The 20194-nt window shown below is 40.8% G+C and overlaps 1 protein-coding gene across 2 annotated transcripts in view; it reads right to left on the bottom strand.

Annotated features, from left to right (window-relative positions):
• Positions 1 to 20116, bottom strand: part of Ugcg (UDP-glucose ceramide glucosyltransferase) — a 38032-nt gene extending 17916 nt beyond the window's left edge. Inside the window, exon 1 of one of the 2 annotated variants that reach the window (XM_078047954.1) lies at positions 20085 to 20116. In XM_078047954.1, coding sequence (XP_077904080.1) covers positions 20085 to 20101 — 17 coding nt within the window. In that variant the 5' untranslated portion in view covers positions 20102 to 20116. Of the gene's footprint in view, positions 1 to 19168; positions 19731 to 20084 lie in introns of those variants that run through there. The other variant, XM_005329709.4, reaches the window with a different exon arrangement.
• Positions 20117 to 20194: the final 78 nt, after the last annotated feature.

The raw sequence follows: 20194 nt of genomic DNA, 5'->3' as shown, positions 1-20194 counted from the left end.
TAAGCAGAACAAATGTTCCAATGAAGAACTCAGACGACTCTCTGTTTATTGTTGTGTTCTCGGTGCTTAAGAATTATGCTGGGCATAAAGGAATGACATGGTGAAGAAATGAGTGACAGTGATAGCCCACATGTTATTGCTCTTCCTCTTGGACTGCCATCAAGGTGGGCAGAGAACTATAGGTAAAATAAATAGCAGGTAAAATAAAATTCATTATCTATGCCAGAAAAATATGAAACAAAACAAGAAAGTTTTGAGAAAATTATAAACAGTCCAGATAATATATAATTGAAAGGAACATCAAACATCTTAAGGGGAAGAAGAAAATGGGAAAATGACTTTTGATACTAATAAGCTCAGAATGGCAGGAGTAGAATAAGGGAAGTTGAAAATAGGAGAAAAATTCTCAATGAGAAAAATGTCTGTTAACAACACTGGAAGATATGCCAGTGTCAACTTGGCCAAGGTTCTCACTAGTGGTGCTTTAGCACAAGGCCCTTGCTGAAAAAATTCCCTGCCAATCAGTGTTCCACTGTACCTCAGGCTGTTGAAACAAAAGATGCCACATGAGACAGAGTGGTGAGGTTTCTAAAGCAGAACACTAAAGACTTCCTCTCTGCTTCTCATAAGTACATTGCAAGTACTTCTCAAAAGGAAGTCTCCAAGTGTTAACAGTAACTAGATGCTAGAACAATCATGGGTCCCCTGCAAGATATTCTCAGACACATTTTCCCACATTTTACTGTGTCTAAAATTAATGGCATCTTATAATTGCTGCCAACCAGATGGCAGTCCTGACAGAATTGTGAAAAACAATAATAAGACCTTTGAGAAGATTAGTAAAACAAAACAACCCCCCCCATACACACACCTAGTGTCAATGCATCTTTTAATCAAAGAATTACACTATGACCCTATGAATGACTTGGAAGCCCAGCAGGACGAGCAGCCAGCTGCAAGCTCACTCCCAGCTATTTAAGGCGAGGATGTGCTAGGACAAACACCTCATGTTTCAGAAATGGCCACGGAAACATCTTTACAGGAAGAAAACAGGCTACATACAATGGAACCATTTTTAATTGGTAAGAAATGCATAGAACACGGTGGTGTTAATTTCTGATCCACAACATCAAACACCAGAAAATACGGAACATCCTTTACAGCAGTGCTATTCAGAGTGTGCTCTGGTCCACCAGTTGCCTTTTGCTGGTCTGCAATGAGAAGAAACTAACAGAAAGCTTAAGAAACTTACAACAATTTATTTTCACTGTAGTTTGGCAAACTTATCAGTTCACGGCAGTCTGGAAAATATAAGAATGAATCTTTTGCCACAGACAGTGTGGAAACCACTCATCTCCAGAGTGCACCTAGAGGGCCACACAGAGGCAAAACTAGGATCTACGGAGCTGGAATACCAAAGAAATCACCCTTTGCCCATTTCCAATAAAACAGCAGGCCAGCTGTCTGGAAAAACCTACCCAATACAGGAATTTGGATGGCTGAGGGGTAAAAAGTTCGTATCACACATTTTGATTGATTAAATCAGTAACATGTTCATACGGTTGCAATCACTAAAAATATTAAATGTTCTCCTGAAAGAAGTCTCCCAGTCACCCTTACCCCATCTGCCCCATTCTAATCATTACTTCCCCTGGGATTATTAGTTTCTTACTCATCCTTCCAGAGATTTAAAAAATGTGTATAGAAGCCAAAACATCCAAACTGTGTGTATGTATGCATGTATGTATGAACAAAATATAATTTTCTCCCCTCCCTTTAAATTCAAACATGTTAAAAATAAAGCATGTTTTAAAATGCATGATTGAACTGTTAGGAAAATATTTAAAAGGCCTCCTATGTCAGAAACAAGAACTTTTCAGTGAGTATGTGCCGAGACCAATGCTCACCTCCAGGCCATCTGCTGGTCCTGGGTGACCTAGAGATGGAGACAAGCCTGACATAAGAATGACAGGCAATCTGTTCTGAAAGCCTGGTATAAATCTAGCATCCCTGAAAGGCAAGGCAGAAAAAGCCTGGCCCTAAGAGGAAGCCGGGGATGCTGCTTATCTTAGATTCAGTCCTAAGTGTTATAAAATAAAAGGAAAAGTCTTTTTGGAAAACACCCCATCATGTGGGTTTGGGGCCCAGAATGCAAAGTATCTGTGTTGCCTGAACAAAACTCAAGAGAAGGAATGAGAAACCATCAACTAGGACCACGAAGCTATGAAAAGAACCACGCAATACCTAAAAAGGAAAGTTGTCTCGTTGACATTAGGAATTCAATGGACAGGTTAAGACAGAAGTTCACATACACCCAGTGTAAGAGAGAACTAGCAACTAGATCTGTAGCAATCACCCAAAATACATCACAGAGAGACTAAGAGGCAAACACACAGAGAATCATGAAAGAGTTTAGGAGTGGACAACAGAACTCTTGAAATCTCATTAGTTTTTATCCATTTTCCCCATTACGTGACCATTAAATAATAAGAAACTGTCTCAAAACACTTACATTAAGTGCTGACCAATTTATAGTGAAACCCAGCCCACTGATAATTCTATTGCATTTGGCAGACATTAAATTAAGAACAGAACAGCAACAAGGGCCATTTAAACTACTCAGCAGTCTTACGGTTTTCAATTTGTGAAAATGTTGAGTGAATCCTATTTTCCTCTTCTTCTTCCTCATCTTAAAATATTTTACTTCAAATATTAACATAGATGCACCTGCTATCCTTTTAAGAGCTTTTCATATTGAGAATGCAGTATTTTATCATAAACTCATTCTGACTCTCCAAATAGCAGTGAAAGCTTGTGGGCAAAGAGAACTGATAAGTAGTATATCTGAAATTTCTACTCAAAAATAGTTATAGGTCAGACTATATGGCAGAACCCTCAAGATTCTCATCTGCAATCGCTCTTTAGTAGGATTTTCTTTCCATAGCCCAAGGGGTGAGCTTGTCATGTACCCCGCCTAGGATATAAGATTCTACTTTGCAGAACACTGTTTTGACTTATGAAATAAACTGACAGAGGCCTATAATACAAATTACATAAAATGTTTACCAAAATAATGAAAGAATACCCATTGAATCACAAAGCATGTGATTTTGATTAAATCACAAAACTTGCATGGTGTTTGGCATATAGTGATGCTCCACGTTATTTAGAGTTCACTTAGTGAAAAATTTATTTTGAGCCCGTTCAACATTATCCTATAGACTGGAGATACAATGAAGAACAGGCAAATTATCTACAGTCAGCAAGTTGTGGTTTAATGAGGGGAGTTGCACAAATTCTTATAAAATTCTTCTGGATGACAAGAAAGCTATGGTCTGGAGCAAGGATGTAGTAACTCTGCCTGCCACACACAGAAACGAGACCATGGCCATGATCAGTGTGTTGTAAATCAACCTACAGCTGTATGTTTCAAATTGTGATCAGCAGCCCATTTATACTTTTCTCAAAAGTGGTCTGGGGTGGAGTCCTCCAAGTGGGCCATTTTTGATTGACTGATTGATTGATTGTTTTGTACTGGGGATTGAACCTAGGGGGGCTTTACCACAGAGCTACATTCCCAGGTTCCCCACCACCACCACCTTTTTAATTTTTTTTTTTTTTTTTTAATCTTGAGACAGTCTTGCTAAGTTGCGGAGGCTGGCCTCAAACTTGTGATGCTCCTGTCTCAGCCTCCTGAGTTGCTTAGGTTACAGGCATGCACCACTGTGCCTGGCTCGCTTGAGCCAGTTTCATGAGTGTTTCTGACAAAGTACTGCAAAGTTTACTGGTTTTGAACCAGTTTTTATTTCAGTATCTCAGATCAGGACTTCCGCATTAGGTACAGTATGAACTTGAGCCTAAGGCTCCTACACGTTGACAGAGTTTTTCCTGGTTACCCGTTTCCACTCTCAGGCTAGCACAGATGACTTGCTTTCTGCTAGGATTGTGGGCACACACTGCTCTCTTGACCTTTTTATTAAGGGGTACTTTCTTATTGAAGTACAACACAGGTAAATTTACAGTCTGAAGAATTTCCCAAGGTTAAACTCCCTGTAACCTGAACCCATATCATGAAAAGAAAGTCTCACCAAAACCCCCAAAGTTCATGCATGTCCACCTCTATGGACTCCCTCCTCTCCAAGGTAATTGCTATCCTGACCAACAGCAGATTAATATTGCCTGATCAAATCTTATATAAATGGAATCCCTTTAGATATACTCTTTGTGTCTGGCTTCTTTTGCCTAACAGCATCTCTGTGAGATTTATCCACATTATTACATTCAGCTAAAATTTATTCATGCTCAATACAATGTAGTATCCCTTGTACTGATATGCCTAACTTTATCTACTTTTGGTTAGTGGACAGTTGGGCTGTTTACAGTTTGGAGCTATTAAAACAGTATGCAGACTTGTGTGCTTACACAAGTACTGCACAAATATTAAAAAACAAGGCCCCCTTCTTCCAGACTTCAACTTTTGGACAAGATGATAGATTAGAGACTAGATTACTCTTCCACTTGAAGCAACAAAAAACAGAAAAAAATCAGGTAAAATATAGGGAAGGATGGCTTTGAGATACTGGACATTAGATAGAAGAGCACATTCTGGAGACTGGAAAAAAAAAAAAAGTGTGTGGGAGGATGAGCTCTACAACTTACCCTGTTTACTGCTTCAGGCCATTTCCAGGCCACGGTGTAGGAAAGGGGAACCCAGGCAGAGTCCAGCGGACTCTACCACTCAGAGGGGATGGTATGAGTCCAGAAAAACATTCAGCACCCAACACAAAGTGAAATCCGAAACACGTGGCATCTAATAAAAAAATTGCCAGATATACAAGGAACTAGGAAAATACAACCAATGATGAGGAGAGAAATCAATAAATAGAAGCCAACGCAGAAATGTCACCGAGCAGGTGACATGAGCAGGTACGGCAGACAAACTGCTCAGCATTCCTTTTTTGTTTGTGAATCGTGATGGAGATTTTCCTTTCTTATTTTCAGGGCTGCGCGTGAACGCGCATGCTCATTCTCAATCGAGCACGCATGTTATATGACCACAACATCATCTCCATGTGTTTAGAATAGGATTGGTGGTTGTCTCATTTAAAAGTAATTTCTGCCCAAGTCTCTGTACATACATGGTACACGCTATCATTAAAGTATGTTTAGGCTGGGTGTGGTGGTGCATGCCTGCAATCCCAGCAGCTGGGGAGGCTGAAGCAGAAGGAGTTCAAAGCCAGCCTCAGCAAAGGCCAAGGTCCTAAGCAACTCAGTGAGACCCTGTCTCTAAATAAAATACTAAATAGGGTTGGGGATGTGGCTCAGTGGTCAAGTGCCCCTGAGTTCAATTACAGTACCAAAAAAAAAAAAAAGTATATTTACACGCCCTGGAAGGAGAGAGAGGGAAGCATCTCTTTAGGACTGTCACACTCCAAGTGTGGTGCACTGACCAGCAGCCTTGGTATCTCCTGGAGCTTGTGAAAATATCTGTCTCAGCTCCCCTACCCCTCAGAACTACTGAAAGAAGATTTTAACAAGATCTCCAGGTGATTCGTGGGCACATTCAAGCTTGGGAAGAAATACTTTAAAATTCCTTTGTACTATAGCCTCTTCCTCCACTTCACAGACAATGCTGAAAAGGAGCCCAGCCTCTTGGCAAGAAAAAAACATGAAAGACTAAAAGGAAGATAACAGGACTATTTTTGTATTCATAGAAGAAAAAAAAAGTGCAAGTATGAGAGAAGGCAGGGGGCAATATTCTAAAGGTCCCCCTGCAAAAAAAAAAAAAAAAAAGACAAGTACAGAAGCCAAAAAAGCAGCAGAGGGAAGAGCAGGAAATAAAAAGTCAAGGGAAAAATGAAACTTCAGAATTCATGGGGTCTGGCCAGTGTTCAATGAGGGGTGGAGGAGGTGATGAGGACGTGCACAGATGACTCTCAGGTTTGGGTTTGGGTAACTAGTGCCATTCATAAAATCTGGCCACAATCACAGATGGAAGAAAGCAATGAACATTATTTTGAACACAATAAAGTTACTCTTAAGACATGAAGTGGTATTCTCTTTCTCAGGGGGCTAGTAGTTGGCCACTGTAAGGTCAGTGCCCACAGGAAGTGAACACACAATTTAATGAACCAGCCTGAGCGTAAGGTATGCATTTTCCTAAACATCCCAAGTGATTCTAACACAGGATGACACTGCACAAGAGAAAAACCACAGTAAACTATAAATTCTCCAGGCCCCAGCAAAACAATGTTAGAGAGTACACTCTTAGTATTTCTTTAGGTTGTTGAATAGATTACAATAAACAGATCCAGAGCTCAAAAGGTAAGACTGGTCTAGAGACAAAAATATGGGAGTCATCCATATACTATCTACAGGTGGTCAGGAATGAATAAAATATCATGCTAATCGAAATAAGCCATCCCAAAAAACCAAAGGCCAGAATGTTTTCTCTGATATTCAGATGCTAATTCACAATAAGGGAACAAGGGGCTAGGGAAGAACAGAGTTACTTTGGATTAGGTAGAGAGAGAAGTGAAGGGAGGGGAGGGGTATGGGGATAGAAAAAGTAGTAGAATGAATCAGACATTATAACCCTATGTACATCTATGACTACATGTCGGTGTGATTCTACATCACATACAACCAGAAAAATGAGAAATTATACTCCATTTATGTATGATGTGTCAAAGTGCATTCCACTGTCATGTATAACTAATTAGAACAAATTTTTTTAAAGGAAGTAGAAAAATTACATGAAAAAAGATGAATATAGCTTATATTATCAAACTAGCAATGTATGAAGCGGATCAAGAGTGAGTGGTGATCAGAGGTAGAAAGACAGCCAGGATGAAGGTAAAGTAACAGAAAGATTTATGTGGGTGGCTGTTTTCTTCTTCAAGGGATTAAGAAAGAACAACATTAAAAGTTGCCAAAAGGTCAAGACAAGAACTGAAATGTCCACTAGATTTAGTATGTACTTGATGCCCTCTGAGCACTTTTGGCAGGGATGGAGTAGTTGATGGAGCCTCGGGGTACACGGGCTACAAAGGAAATGAATGGGAAGTGGGACATGATGATTATAGTGAATAAGATTAGTTCCCTGAAACCCTGCAGGGAGGGAAAGGGCCAAAGAGTGACTAGATGAAGCACAAAGATTTGTTTGGTTTTGTAAGAATGCCTGAGGACACAGGCTAAGAGGAAAGAGCTAGTTAAAGAGAAAGAAAAGAAAAAAAAAATTTAATGGCATGATAGGATCCACAGTGTGAAGTAGGAATTAAGATAAATCTGCCAAGAATGTGGTAGAATGGTGAAGATTTAGAAGAGGTAATGGATGACAGAGCTAAATAAAGAAACAAAGTACTGCCAGATAGCACTGTAGGCTTGGCTGAGATCTGAGACCATGAATGTGTAGTAGTACTAATCCACATGGCGTGTGATTACCCTCTGCAGGATTTGAGAGTTGAGAAGCTATAAATTATTGGATGGATTCAGGATAGCAGGGCAGACTGATATAAGGCCAGGCAAGGTGAGGCGAGGCAAAGCGTAGGATAATAAAGTGATGAACTGCAGGTTCGGGCTACAGGGAGAACTAAATGAAGCCAAGAGGTAGCACATGCAGGAAACAACTGTGGATCAACAGTCTAGGGCAGCTGTTCTCGGTCCAGGCTGTACATCAAAATCACCTGGGGAAGTTGATTTTTAAATCCTGATGCTGAGACCAATTAAATCAGAATCTCTTGGGGTGGGGTCCAGGTGGCAGTACTTTTTAAGCCATTCATGTCATTCCAAAGTGTCATCTGGGTGGAGAACCACAGACCCAGGAAGACTAGGTTACTACTGTAAGAACAGAGGAGGGCCCAGGTGGAAACTTAAAGACTAGCAATTATGGGATGGGCTAAAAATGTGAAGAGTAGGAGAGGTGAATGAGCAGGGGCCTTCTACACCATAATCTGTTTCCAATGCCACAGACTAAGACAGCAAGTGGAGAAATCCTCATTTAGATACCCTATCCCTATGGATTACTTCCGGGGTTATTTTGAAGTCACCTCTGGCAGTATATAGCATAGTGATTTAAGAGCCTGGGCTGGTGGCAGACTGCCTAGGTTTCTATCCCAGCTTACTAGCTGTGCCCTTGGGTAAGTTACTTCTTTAAGTGTTTTTTAAAGTGTGTATAATAGGCCATAGGCCAGGTAAGGTGGTGCACAACTGTACTCCCAGTGGCTTCGGAGGCTGAGGCAGGAGGATGGAGAGTTTAAAGCCAGCCTCAGCAAAAGAGAGATGCTAAGCAACTCAGTGAGACCCTGTCTCTAAATAAAATACAAAATAGAGCTGGGGATGCAGCTCACTGGTTGAGTGCCCCTCAGTTCAATCCCTGGTACCAAAAATAAAAAATAAAATAAATAAAAGTGTACATAATAGTACCTATCTTACAGGGAAGCTGTGAGAAAGACATGAGATTAAAGCCACAAAGAAAAATATACCTATTACTATCCATAACTTTAAAATAAGACCTATGCTATAATTTCAAAGACTTTTCCACCAAAATATAATTTCTCTGAAGTATCATAGTTTTGATTAGGGATTTAGAGACATCAAATATTGCTGAGATATATGCCAAATTGGAAAGACTAGAAATTCATATTTCCAAAAGATTCATATATATTTATATTAAGCCATTATGATGATTTTTTTGTTTTCATTTTTTTATTTCTTTCCAAGTATAATCCTTGAATGCTTTTTTTAAAAAACATAAAATAAACTTGTATGTACTAAGAAAGATTAAAAGGGGAGAAAAAAATTATCCAAAGCCCCCAATTATGGTTAAAACAAAATTAAGTCAAAACATGGCATAAAACACACCTAATGTACAGTTTAAATCATGCCCACTATTTAGGTTAACATTGTATGTAAAGCTAAAGTCACACCATATATTTAGGAAATTTAAAGTGCCATAGACATCCAGAAGCATAAAACCATGCAAGTTTAAGAGTAAGGAACACTGAATATCACAAATTATTTTCCAACAAAAATGGCCTGTTACTGTTTTGCTCATTTGTTTTTTAGCCATGCTCTCCTCTTAAACCATGAGATGGGTTCTTAGCTGGGCAGAGATGCTGCATAGTCCTGGCTTCTCTTAATGCTCCTATCCTCAGAGGCTGACTCAAGACACTGGGTAACAAGAACCCCTGTCCCTTGGCTAGTACAGGCAGAAGGTGGCACCCTCAGAGCTAAGACCAGCAAGGCAGAACTGTTTCCACTCTGCAGCAGATACAAGGCAGAAAGCAACTGCTAGTTATTATGTAACTTCAAGCTACTGCCTTTTAGTATGAAGATGTTGAAAAAATTCCAGAAGATACTGTAGCGATTATGTTTGTTCTATTGACCATTATATTCCAATGGCCAGCACAGCCCCCAGAGAAGCTACCCACCAGCTTTCCCACCCCACTCAGGGTGGGAGGGAAAGCCCCTTCCCCTAGTCTCTAACACCTAGAAAGCGCTCCATGGCAAGGCAAGCTCTCAGGCATTTGGACCACAAGTGTTAAAATCATTTGTGATTTTTAACAACATTCTTAGTTCTCTTGAACTATAATCTGCCCTCCTAACACATATATCCATTTAATTTTCAGAAATTTGATTTTATTACACTTTCAGAAATGCAGTGGGTATACAAAGGGCATAGCCTTCCTATACAAATCATCAATGACTTGATTCCATTTTTCATGAAGAGTAAAGTGATCCTGATATAGTTAGGAAATTCTGGGGAGTTAGAAAGCATAGTAAAATTCCAATAGATGTATCGTTTTCCCTAGGAATTGTTTTTAAATTAAATTTTAAATCGGGAGCTAGATTCACCATCTTAAAAAAAAAAAAAAAAAAAGGCATTCATGTGTTTTAAAGACATTAACACCCCCAAGGACAGGGACAGGGAAGTGCTCAGGACTGGAACTGCCAACATTGGTGACAGAGGAGGAGTGGAGGCACCAGAGTGGTGCTTCCTCAAAGTAACTTAGTTCAGCCTAAAGTCCAAAGGTGGTGAGCCGTGAGTCAGAGGCAAAAGAGGTCCTGCTTTTTTCCATTGTGAGCTAGAAGGACATCTATCTATTCAGAGAAGACTTCAAAGAACTTCAAGTGACAGCAAGAAATATTCAGGGGTTCTGCCAGCATTATATCTGCCTTAGCTTAATGATCCTAACTGCCTCGGATATGATGGGATGGCCTTATGTTAGCTTAGTTGAGTCTCCAACTCCACCTCCCCCCCCCCTTTTTTTTTCATGGAGAAAGGTAATTTTATTCTTTCAAGAGAAGATACCAACAGAGGTTGAGAATAGGAGCACCTAGCCCTGTCCCCTGTCCAAAGCAGGAATCTGAGATAAGGTCATACCAGAACAGTTTGGGGAAAGCCAATGGGCTTGCTCCCTGTGGCAGTGGGGAGGGGAAGGCAGGCCCAGGAGTGGGACTTTGTTCTGTCAGTACTAGGAGCAGCCCACACCTAGACTTGGTGACAGGACAGAGTGTAACCCTTCTGTTGCCACCTGAGCAATCTGAAGAAGGGCTGGCAGAAGGCTCCTTATAGGTCCCCTAAGTATGACTCTCAAATCAGACCTCTCCACCCATCTGCCCCACTCCTGCAAACACGAGAACAGGCAGGTGCCCAGCTTTGTTTTTATTTCCTGGCATCCAAGTCTCTAAAATTGTTACTTTTTCATCATGTTAGCTGATTGTTTAGTCTTTTCATCTTTTTACTCTCGTCAACCACGATGATTTTTCAGTTAATGCTTTGTACCATTTTTAACTGGTTTCTTTTACAGTTTTCTATTCTAATTTAGTTTCAGCAAGAGGGAAGCCTGAAAGGAGGGGAAGCCCTTGGAAAGAGAAGACAAAGTTGAAGGAAGGCAGTGGTGGGCGGTGCTCTTTCCCCTTCAGGTGGCTGGCAGCAGGCTCTGCAGCAACCTTCTATAGATCTTCTCCACCAGATGTGAGGCACAAGACTTGCATTTAACAATTCCAAGAAAGAATATGGATTCCACAAGGACAAAGGTCACCTTGCTTAACAGATCCAGACTGCTATTTTATAGTTCTGCTATAGAATTCAGTTAAAACAATTTATCTAAACCCAGGAATTTATCTCCTCTGCTCCACGCCACCACGTTGGTTAATATTTCACACAAAATTAGGTTGATTCTGATATCGGCAGGCCCATACTATACACAGTCCATGTCAGCAGTTCCCAGTGATTAAAGACTAAAGGCCTTTGTTGTTGTTGCTGTTATGATTTTGTTCTGGAAGGTGGTGGTTATGTGATTCTGGTTGGTATGTATCATGACTAATATTATTGACATAGTACTTATCATTTTAAAATGGCATTGCAACAAAATGGGCTTCAATAGCAGCACAAAGCATACCTTCCAGTGTAACCTTGACTCTCCGGACAAGATTCCCCAGAGAAAGAAAAATAACTGACAATGAGTTAGCTGTACAGGAAAACACAACTATTTCCACTGGACAATAAACACCAATATTACAAAATATAAAGGAGTCCACCACCATAGAAATCAAAGAGAAGATCCTTATTAAGTTCTCAAACAGGATCAAAAGACCCAATTCAATAACCCTTTAGTGACAACAGAATTAGCTCCAGTGTATAGAAAACATGTAGAACACAGCATTTTGCTGATTCCTTAGTAGATGTGCACTCACTACAAAGCACTTCAAAACACAGCACCCACAAACACACCACAGGCCCAAAGTCACCTTTGCATCAAAAGGAAACTAATGAGACTTGTCTCTATACTCTTCTACAAAATCCCCTAAAATTACTCTTTTAAAGTGAACTTAGGGCTGAGGCTGTGGCTCAGTGGTAGAGCACTTGCCTAGCATGTATGAAGCATTGGGTTCGATTCTCAGCACCACATATATAAGTAAATGAATAAAAGTAAAAGTCTATACATCAAAAAAATATATATATATATAAAAGAAAAAGTGAACTTAATGTTTAAATTAAACTATTCATGTATACAATAAAACTCCATGACTGGAAAAAAAAAAAAGCATGTGATCCAAATCAGGATAGCCCTGGGCTATGACTGCCCCAAAGACAGATCTGAGTATCAAGATTATTTATGGGAAAGACAGCCAGTCCATTGGAAAAACCTTTGGAGGAAAATTCAGATTTAACAAAGAATCTGAAGGTAAACAAATTATTGATGTAGCCCTATTCCTATTTTAACTTGTAACTAGTTAGAAATAGTGAGTTCAAGATTTTACTTGTGGGGCTGGGGTTGTGGCCCAGTGGTAGAGCACTTGCCTAGCATGTGTGAGGCCCTGGGTTCGATCCTCAGCACCACATACAAACAAACAAACAAACAAATAAAGGTCCATCAATAACTAAAAAAAAAAAAAATATTTTAAAAAAAGATTTTACTGTTCTAATCAGTTTCATCAAAATCTATGATCACTGAAAGCATCCCAAATTCTATGATGTACCTCAAACCACAATGGCCATCAGAGACTGAATTAATGAATAAATAAAAATCCAGCATTGCTACTGGAGAAACCTCAAAGATCATTCATTTGACAGGTAGTAACTGAGTGCTTAGTAGGCCCTGAATACACAGTAGTAAATAAGACATCATCTCTATCCTCAAAAAACTAATGAGAAAAGAGACATTCATTTACAATTTAGATGAGTAAATCCGAAGTACTATGAAAAGACACAGAGGGAGCATCTAATCCAGTAGGGAGCTACACATAATATGACAAGCCAGGGAGCCAGGCACAGTGGCACATGCCTGTAATCCCAGCAACTCAGTAGGCTGAGGCAGGAGGATCACAAGTTTGAGGACAGCCTCAGCAATTTAGTAAGGCCCTGAGCAAGCTCAGTGAGATCTTATCTCAAAATAATTAACTAATTAATGGTTGGGGGTGTGGCTCAGTGGTAAAGCACCTCTGGGTTCAATTCCCAGTACCAAAAAATGAATTAATTAAAATATAAAATGACTTGAATGAGCAGGAGTTATAGCAAAATGAAAAAAGGAGAATTCTACAGAAAGTCCGTCGCATATTCAGACAAACGCCACCAACTCAAAAAGAAGAAACAGGTAGGTGCAAGGGCATGGTATGCTAAGGAGCTGTACATGTCTTGTTAGGGAGTCTGATTTTTAACCTGAAGGCACTGGGGAGTCATAGTAAGTCTTCAAGCATATGAACCAAGATCAGTGTTCCAGAAGGATAAACTAGAAAGAGAGCAAGGATGTAGGTAAAGATACCAGTGAGCAGAAATAGTTTCCATAATCTAGGGTAGATAGAAAGGTGTATGGGGGACTGGGGATGTGGCTCAAGCAGTAGCGCGCTCGCCTGGCATGTGTGTGGCCCGGGTTCGATCCTCAGCACCACATACAAAGGAGGATGTTGTGTCTGCCGAAAACTAAAAATAAATATTAAAAAAATTCTCTCTCTCTCTCTCTCCCTCTCTCTCTTTAAAAAAAAAAAAAGGTGTATGGAACTAATTATGTAGCAAAAGGGAGGGAGAAATGAATCAATAGAATTATCACTGAATATTGAAACTAAATTATAATTTTCATTCTACTCCTTAAAGGTAACATACGATTGTTTCTAGGCTCAGGTTAAAGAGGCTCAACTGCTGAAATGTTTAATTCATTTATCATGAAGTGGTCCTGCCACTTTGACTGATCAACTATTTTTTTTCAGGTACTAGGGATAGAGCACTCCTGGGTTCAGTCCCTAGTACCTATCACTGAGCCAGCCCTTTTTATGTGTTATTTTGAGATAGGATCTAAATTGCCAAGGCTGGCCTCGAATTTGTAATCCTCCTGCCTCAGCCTCCTAAACTGCTGGGATTACAGGCATACGTCACCACACCCAGATCTGATCAACATTTGACCAAAGTCCAAGTGTATCTTCAGGTTTAAACCAGACAAGAAGTTCTCGATTTTTATTTCATCAAGGTTTAGAAGACCAATGTATACGTGAATTATAAGCCCCAAATCGTACCACCTAAATATTCTAAATACTAAAATTTAGATTAAAAACACAACTAGCTTCTGACAGGTAGTTTATTGCAATTGTAATCACAATGAACACATACCCTCCATTCAAAAGTTATGCAAATGGTATACAATGCTCTGCTGGAAACCTTAGAAATGTATTTTTACAAGGCAGAATTCACTTGAAAAAAATCTCCAGGAAAAGGAGCTCTGCTTTACTAGAGGACAGTTAGTACCCGTGGATACAAGAAGTTACTACCACACCAGCCTGGCACCTCTAGTCAATGAACAGGAAACACAGAGTCTAATGCTAAACATTAGAACATTACCAAAGAGGGGGAAAGTGATATTCAGAGGGTCAGAGTTGGGTGGGGAAAAGAAAGGAGAAAAAGAATAAAGGGCAGTAAAAAAAAAAAAAAAAGGAAAGGTGTCCGTCCTGCTTAGACACCCTCATCATCCCGCAAGACGGCTCTGAGGGGCTAAGAGGGAAGAAGACACCTAGTTTCAGACCTACATTTGCTTTCCCCTCAGTCCCCAACTACCAAGCCATGCTTACTCTCACAAAAAGGAAGATCACCAAATAACTCTGCCTGCTGAAGCTCCCGTCATCAACTATTTTTAGGAAATCAAAAATCTTGGGAGTAAGACCCTTCCAACAAGTATCTGCCATCTAAAATGTTAGGAAATGACTCAGCCTCGTTCAGTATTAAACTTGGAAGGAGCAAAGCGGCTGGTGGAGATGATGTCACGTGAAGATGGTTCTAAACACTGGAAATATTGGTTTTCTAGTTTGTAAGTTATCACGGCTTTTAAAATTGCAGGGTTACAGCCTCAGCAGCTTATGGAGACCCTAGTCTAAGGAAGTCTCTGTCTCAAAATAAAAATATAAAAAGGGCTGGGGATGTGGCCCAGTGGTTAAGCATCCCTGGGTTCAATCCTGATTCCAAAATTTTTTTTAAATTGCAGGCTTAAATGAACTGTAAGACATCTGTAAAATCAGAACAAATAACCTCACTAAATAATAGTTGTTTATTGTTCTAATCAACTTCAGCTCGATTTTTTTTAAATGAAGCCCCAATCCTTAGCTCTTTATTTGAAAGAAGATACAAAAAAAAAATCAAGACTAACTTAAGTAGATGCCATTTTACACTGATATAAATGGTGTTTCATATTTCTAATATAACCAGTTATTAAAATGCTTTAATTTTCCTTGAAATCTCTTTACAATATTTATATTACTTAAACATTTTGATTAAGGAGAAGCCATGCTCCTTGATCTGACACCTAGATAGAGAGCCGTAAGTTTTTAAGAATAGGTTCCATTTCTACCAGTGGCGAGCATACATTTTCAGAAATATCAATACCTGCTAACTGGTATGCTGCCTTATTTTAAAAAAGGATTTGAGGGGATATAGAATATGTATTCAGAAAACATATCCTTTAATAAAATATAAACTATCTCGCACAGTATTCTAACCAATATATATATTGTTGCCAAAGTTCTTTAACCTTGTTTGTCAAATGTTGAGATTCAACTGCAATTTTACTAAATACAGTTGGGAGAGGGAGATGAAAAAGTGCTTAGTTATCTGTTTGAAAACGACTCATTAAACTGGGAGGCATCTTTTAATTAAAAAAAAAAAAAAGTATCAAATCAAAAATCCTGAAGGTGGAATCAGACCAGAAAAAAAAAATACTTATCAAAAAAGATGAGACTTAATTTATACACAAATTAATCTGTTGATTATCTACCTTCCATCAGTTATTCAATCATAAAAATATTCACAGGTTTACTGTAATTAACAAGGCCCTCCAAACTGTAACAAACTAATTGCGTTTTCTTTGATTTTCACATGCTTTTCAGGAACCTGTTACTGTCAGTAAAAATGGCAGTTTTGTGGGCTATAGACAATACAAAGCCTGTCTACATAATCTCAACTAAGCTAAAAATTTGCCTAAGAGTAAAAAAACTTAAAAAGTATTTTAAGAAAACATCTGTTGTTTACCATTAAGCCAAAGGAAATAAAAAAATTCCGAGTGGTCTCAAGTTTAAGAACATTTCCAGATGCTCATCTGAAATGGGGTTAATTTTAATTAAAGAGGTATGATATTTATAATTACAAATATATAATGGAGGAAGGCAGAATATCATGGTCCCATGTGGAAATTCAGGCTTTTCCAAATGAAGCTATAAATTTAATTTCAACCAAAACAATAAGAAAAAGATTACTTTAGAGTCTGAAATAAAGACTTTAAAGTTCACCTTTAAGTAAAAATGTGTACCAATTCAAAACGTTTTGCAAAAGAACAAGGAGAGGTTTGCCTCACCAGTTACTAAAATTTCATTAATTAAAAATGAAAACTAGATTAATAAATCTGTGGAATGCCACTGAAAGCCCCTCTAAAATACCCAAGTATAAAGAAGAAAATATAAAGATGGTATTTTCAAAAGAGTGGAATTATCAATAATTTGGGACAAATGATTTTGGGACAAATGAAACTAAAATAACCAGGGCTCTAGAATCTCATAACAAAGCAAAATATCAGGTGCACTAAAGAGTAAAATTAAAAATTTAAGAAAGAAGCAAGGCATGGAGGCACACACTTTAATCCCAGTGTCTTGAGAGGCTGAGGCAGGAGGACTGCAAGTTCAAAACCAATCTCAAGAGACTTAGCAAGACCCTATCTCTAAAATAAAAAAGTACAAAGGGCTAGAATATGGCTTAGGGCTTAGGTGCCTATCCCTGGTACACCCCCCCAAAAAAAAAACTACTTAGGAGCAGGTAGTATATAAATAAATGAAAAATATTTGACAGGACTGGTAATTAATAAAACAACAAAAACAAAGCACAGTGAAAAGCCTAATACTTTGTGAGAGAGAAATGGGCACCATTATACAATGTTACCAGGCCTATGAATAGATACAACATTTTTACAGAACAATTTGTATTACAGTTTAAAAGATACACCACTTCTACTGGGTGTGGTGGTACACTCCTGTAATGCCAGCTACTCAGAAAGCTGAGGACCACAAGTTCCAGGCCAGCCTCCGCAACTTGGTGAGACACTGTCTCAAAATAAAAACTGAAAAAGGTTTGGGGATGTAGCTCAGTGGTAGAATCTTTGCCTAGCATCCACGAAGCCTTGGGTTCAATCCCCAGCACCAAAAACAAAAAACAAAACAGTGTTGTTTAATAAACTGCAAACAACCTAAATGTCATCAATAACAACGAATAAAAATGTTAGACTCCCATAAATCTATTAGAAGTAATGCAGAGATGGGTGCAGCGGAACACTCTGTGAACCCAACTACTTAGGAGGCTGAGACAAGGAGGATCACCAACTTTCAGGCCAGCTTGGGCAACCTGGTGAGACCCTGTTCCAAAATACAAAAATAAAAAAGGGACTGGAGCTGGAACTCAGTGCTAGAGTACCCCTGAGTTCAATCCCCAATACCAAAAAACAAATAATTTTAAAAACTGCAGAGATATTAATTATTGACATAAAAAGAAATGGTCATGACATTTTACATGTCAGCTCCACTTCAACAATGACCTTGGATGTTTTATTTCTAGCACCTTGAACAGTGCTTTGTACTAAACTGACACTCATAACCATTTATTAATTAGATGAATTTGAAAAGGTTTCCCCCTTCTTTTCTTGCTCTGGATGTCTCTCTGACACACAGAGAGATATAACTGGAATGACAGTCACAAAAGATTAACAAGGTAATGTTTGGGTATATGTATTTTTAACTCTCTTCTTTATTCCTCTCCATATTGCCTAAATTCATTATATAGTGAGCATTTTTATTTTTATGACTGGGAAAAGTAACACTTTTTTTTTTTTTTTAAAGAACCCATACATATACTTAAAATGAACACCGGTACATGTTCAGTACCTACAACTCAAAAACTCCAAAAACCAATATCAACAATATGGAAGTGGCATGTTTTCTTTCACTTTCAAAGAAATATCAATGTATACTTTACAAGGAGCATCTTTCTATAGCATCAGGAAGTGCCACACTCTATTAATAAAAAGCAATGTTTTCAAAAAGAAAAGCACACCTTTTTTTTTTTTTCTGTAGTAAAAGGGGGAAAAAAAACTAGAAGAAACAAATTTCTTCAAGTCCTCTGGTCTCCTAAGAGACTCCCTGTTAGGATAAAGTTTAAAAATGTTCTTTATTTTTACTTTTTTCCTCCCAGGCTAAAAGCCAAGTGCATCCACATCAGTAATGTGCGCTACACAATTCTTTCATTTATTTACGCAGGCAAAGTTAATTTTAGAGACACTGAGTGAAATATCAAACTAGCCACAAATCGCATGTCTCCACCTTTTCACCCTATTCTGTTTTATTCGCAGGCTTTATAGCTACCCAGAATAAACTTCTTTGGATTTTTGTCATCGTATCTTCCTTCAAGAATGTAAGCTCCATGAGGACAGGAATTATGTCTTGCTCAGCCAAGAACAGTAAATGGTATCTTGTCGGCCTCAAGAAGTATTTGTTAAATACTGTAGAGATAAGGAGGGCAGGAGAAGGGTACAAATCTAAACAAGACAATAAATCAGGAACTAGAAGAAAAAAAGAAAACCATACTGAAATGTAGACACTAAGAATGACTCAAAGCTATAACAACCGGATCGGAGGTTTAGTGGACATTTTTCAAGGTGGACAGGTGCTTCACACCTATCAGAGCGCACTGAACACTTCCAGGAAGAAGAAAATCCACAGGGAGATCTCCAGGTAGCTGTGAGCAGCTCCCGGAAGAGTGGAATCGATCATCGCCGTAACAGAAATGTGGTCCATGCCGAGAGAAAAAAACAATACACCATACATCTTGGCCCAGATTAAAAAAAAAAAAATCACACGAATCCCAGTACAATCAGTACAAGCAACCTGATAAGTAAGGAACAGCCTTCTTTCCCCCTGGCTTTTCAATAGCCTGCAACCCCTTCACTGGTCACTTTTCCTACCCAAGGACCCTCGCTCCTCACGCCATCCTGTATAAGGGAAGAGGGGATGGAGGGAAGCGTCTGAGAACTAGCTTTCTTCACCCCTCCCAAGCACAGTCCCCTCCAAAACACAAATACCTCCCACTCCCGCCTTTCCCGGAGGCCCAGACCCTAGCCGCGAGCCCCTCCGGCTGCCCCTCACTCACGTGTAGATGATGGCCATGAAATGCATCAACCACAGCACCAAGAAGAGGACGAACCCGAACACGGCCATTCCCTCCAGGGCCAGGTCCAGCAGCGCCATCCCCCGGCCCGCCGGCCCGGCCCGGCCCGCTCCGGCTGCCGCCGCGGACAGCGCTCCGGCCGGAGGAGGACAGGGTGGGCGCCCGGTGCGGGGGCGCGGGAAGCGAGAGGAAGGTGGGGAGAGGAAGGGGCGGAGGGGGGTGGGGACGGAAGGGGCGGGCAGGGCCTGCGCGCCCCCGCCCACGGGCACTCGCCCGCGCACTGTCCTCGGCGCGCTCGCGGCTGCGGGCGCTGCGGTGGCCGGGCTCCGTGATCTGGGTTGCCGCTGCCCGTGGCTCTGATTCGTGTGTCCAGACCTTTGCGGCCGCTGGCCGGACCCTGCGCACCGCCGCCGCCCTGCCTCCCCGCTGCCCTGCTTCCTCGCCGCTGGGCTCCGGGCGGTGCAGCTCTGCTGTCCTGCTCCGCCGCCGCGGCTCCGCGCACTAATCGAAACCAGCGGATCGCGCCCCGACTCCTCGGCGGTGCCCGCCCCGCCCCCGCCCTCCGGAACGGCGCTCCCGCCCCTCGGAGGGGCGGTGCACCCTCTCCTCCCCGCCTACCCCGCCGCTCGCGCGCCCGCAGCGTCGCCGGCGCGAGCGCGCCCCTCGGCGGCTTGTGCTGGACGCGCGCCGGGCTTTCCCCAGGCTGCTCTGTCCAGATGCCGCCCACCTAGCCTCCAAGGCGCCGGGAACGGGCTGCCTTACAGCTGGAGCTGTGCTCGTTCCTTGGCGGCGGCGGTGACTCGGGAACCCGGTGCAGGGATCGGAGGCTGCTCCTCCTCTCTCCGGCTCTGCACTCCCGTGGTTCCCCCAGAAAAAAAGACACGGTTAGCTTCCCGACCTTGTTTCGAAATTCATCTCTCAACGCCGCGTCCGCAGCCTCCCCACCCGGCGTCGCTCCGAGCGGCTAGGCCCTCCTCCAGGCCACGTTCAAGGACCCGAGGGTTTCCC

Source organism: Ictidomys tridecemlineatus, chromosome 4 (genome assembly GCF_052094955.1).
Source record: "Ictidomys tridecemlineatus isolate mIctTri1 chromosome 4, mIctTri1.hap1, whole genome shotgun sequence".
In the NCBI taxonomy this organism is placed as follows: domain Eukaryota; kingdom Metazoa; phylum Chordata; class Mammalia; order Rodentia; family Sciuridae; genus Ictidomys; species Ictidomys tridecemlineatus.
The sequence above is the reverse complement of the archived record's forward strand: the minus strand, read 5'-3'. Positions and strand labels throughout refer to the sequence as shown.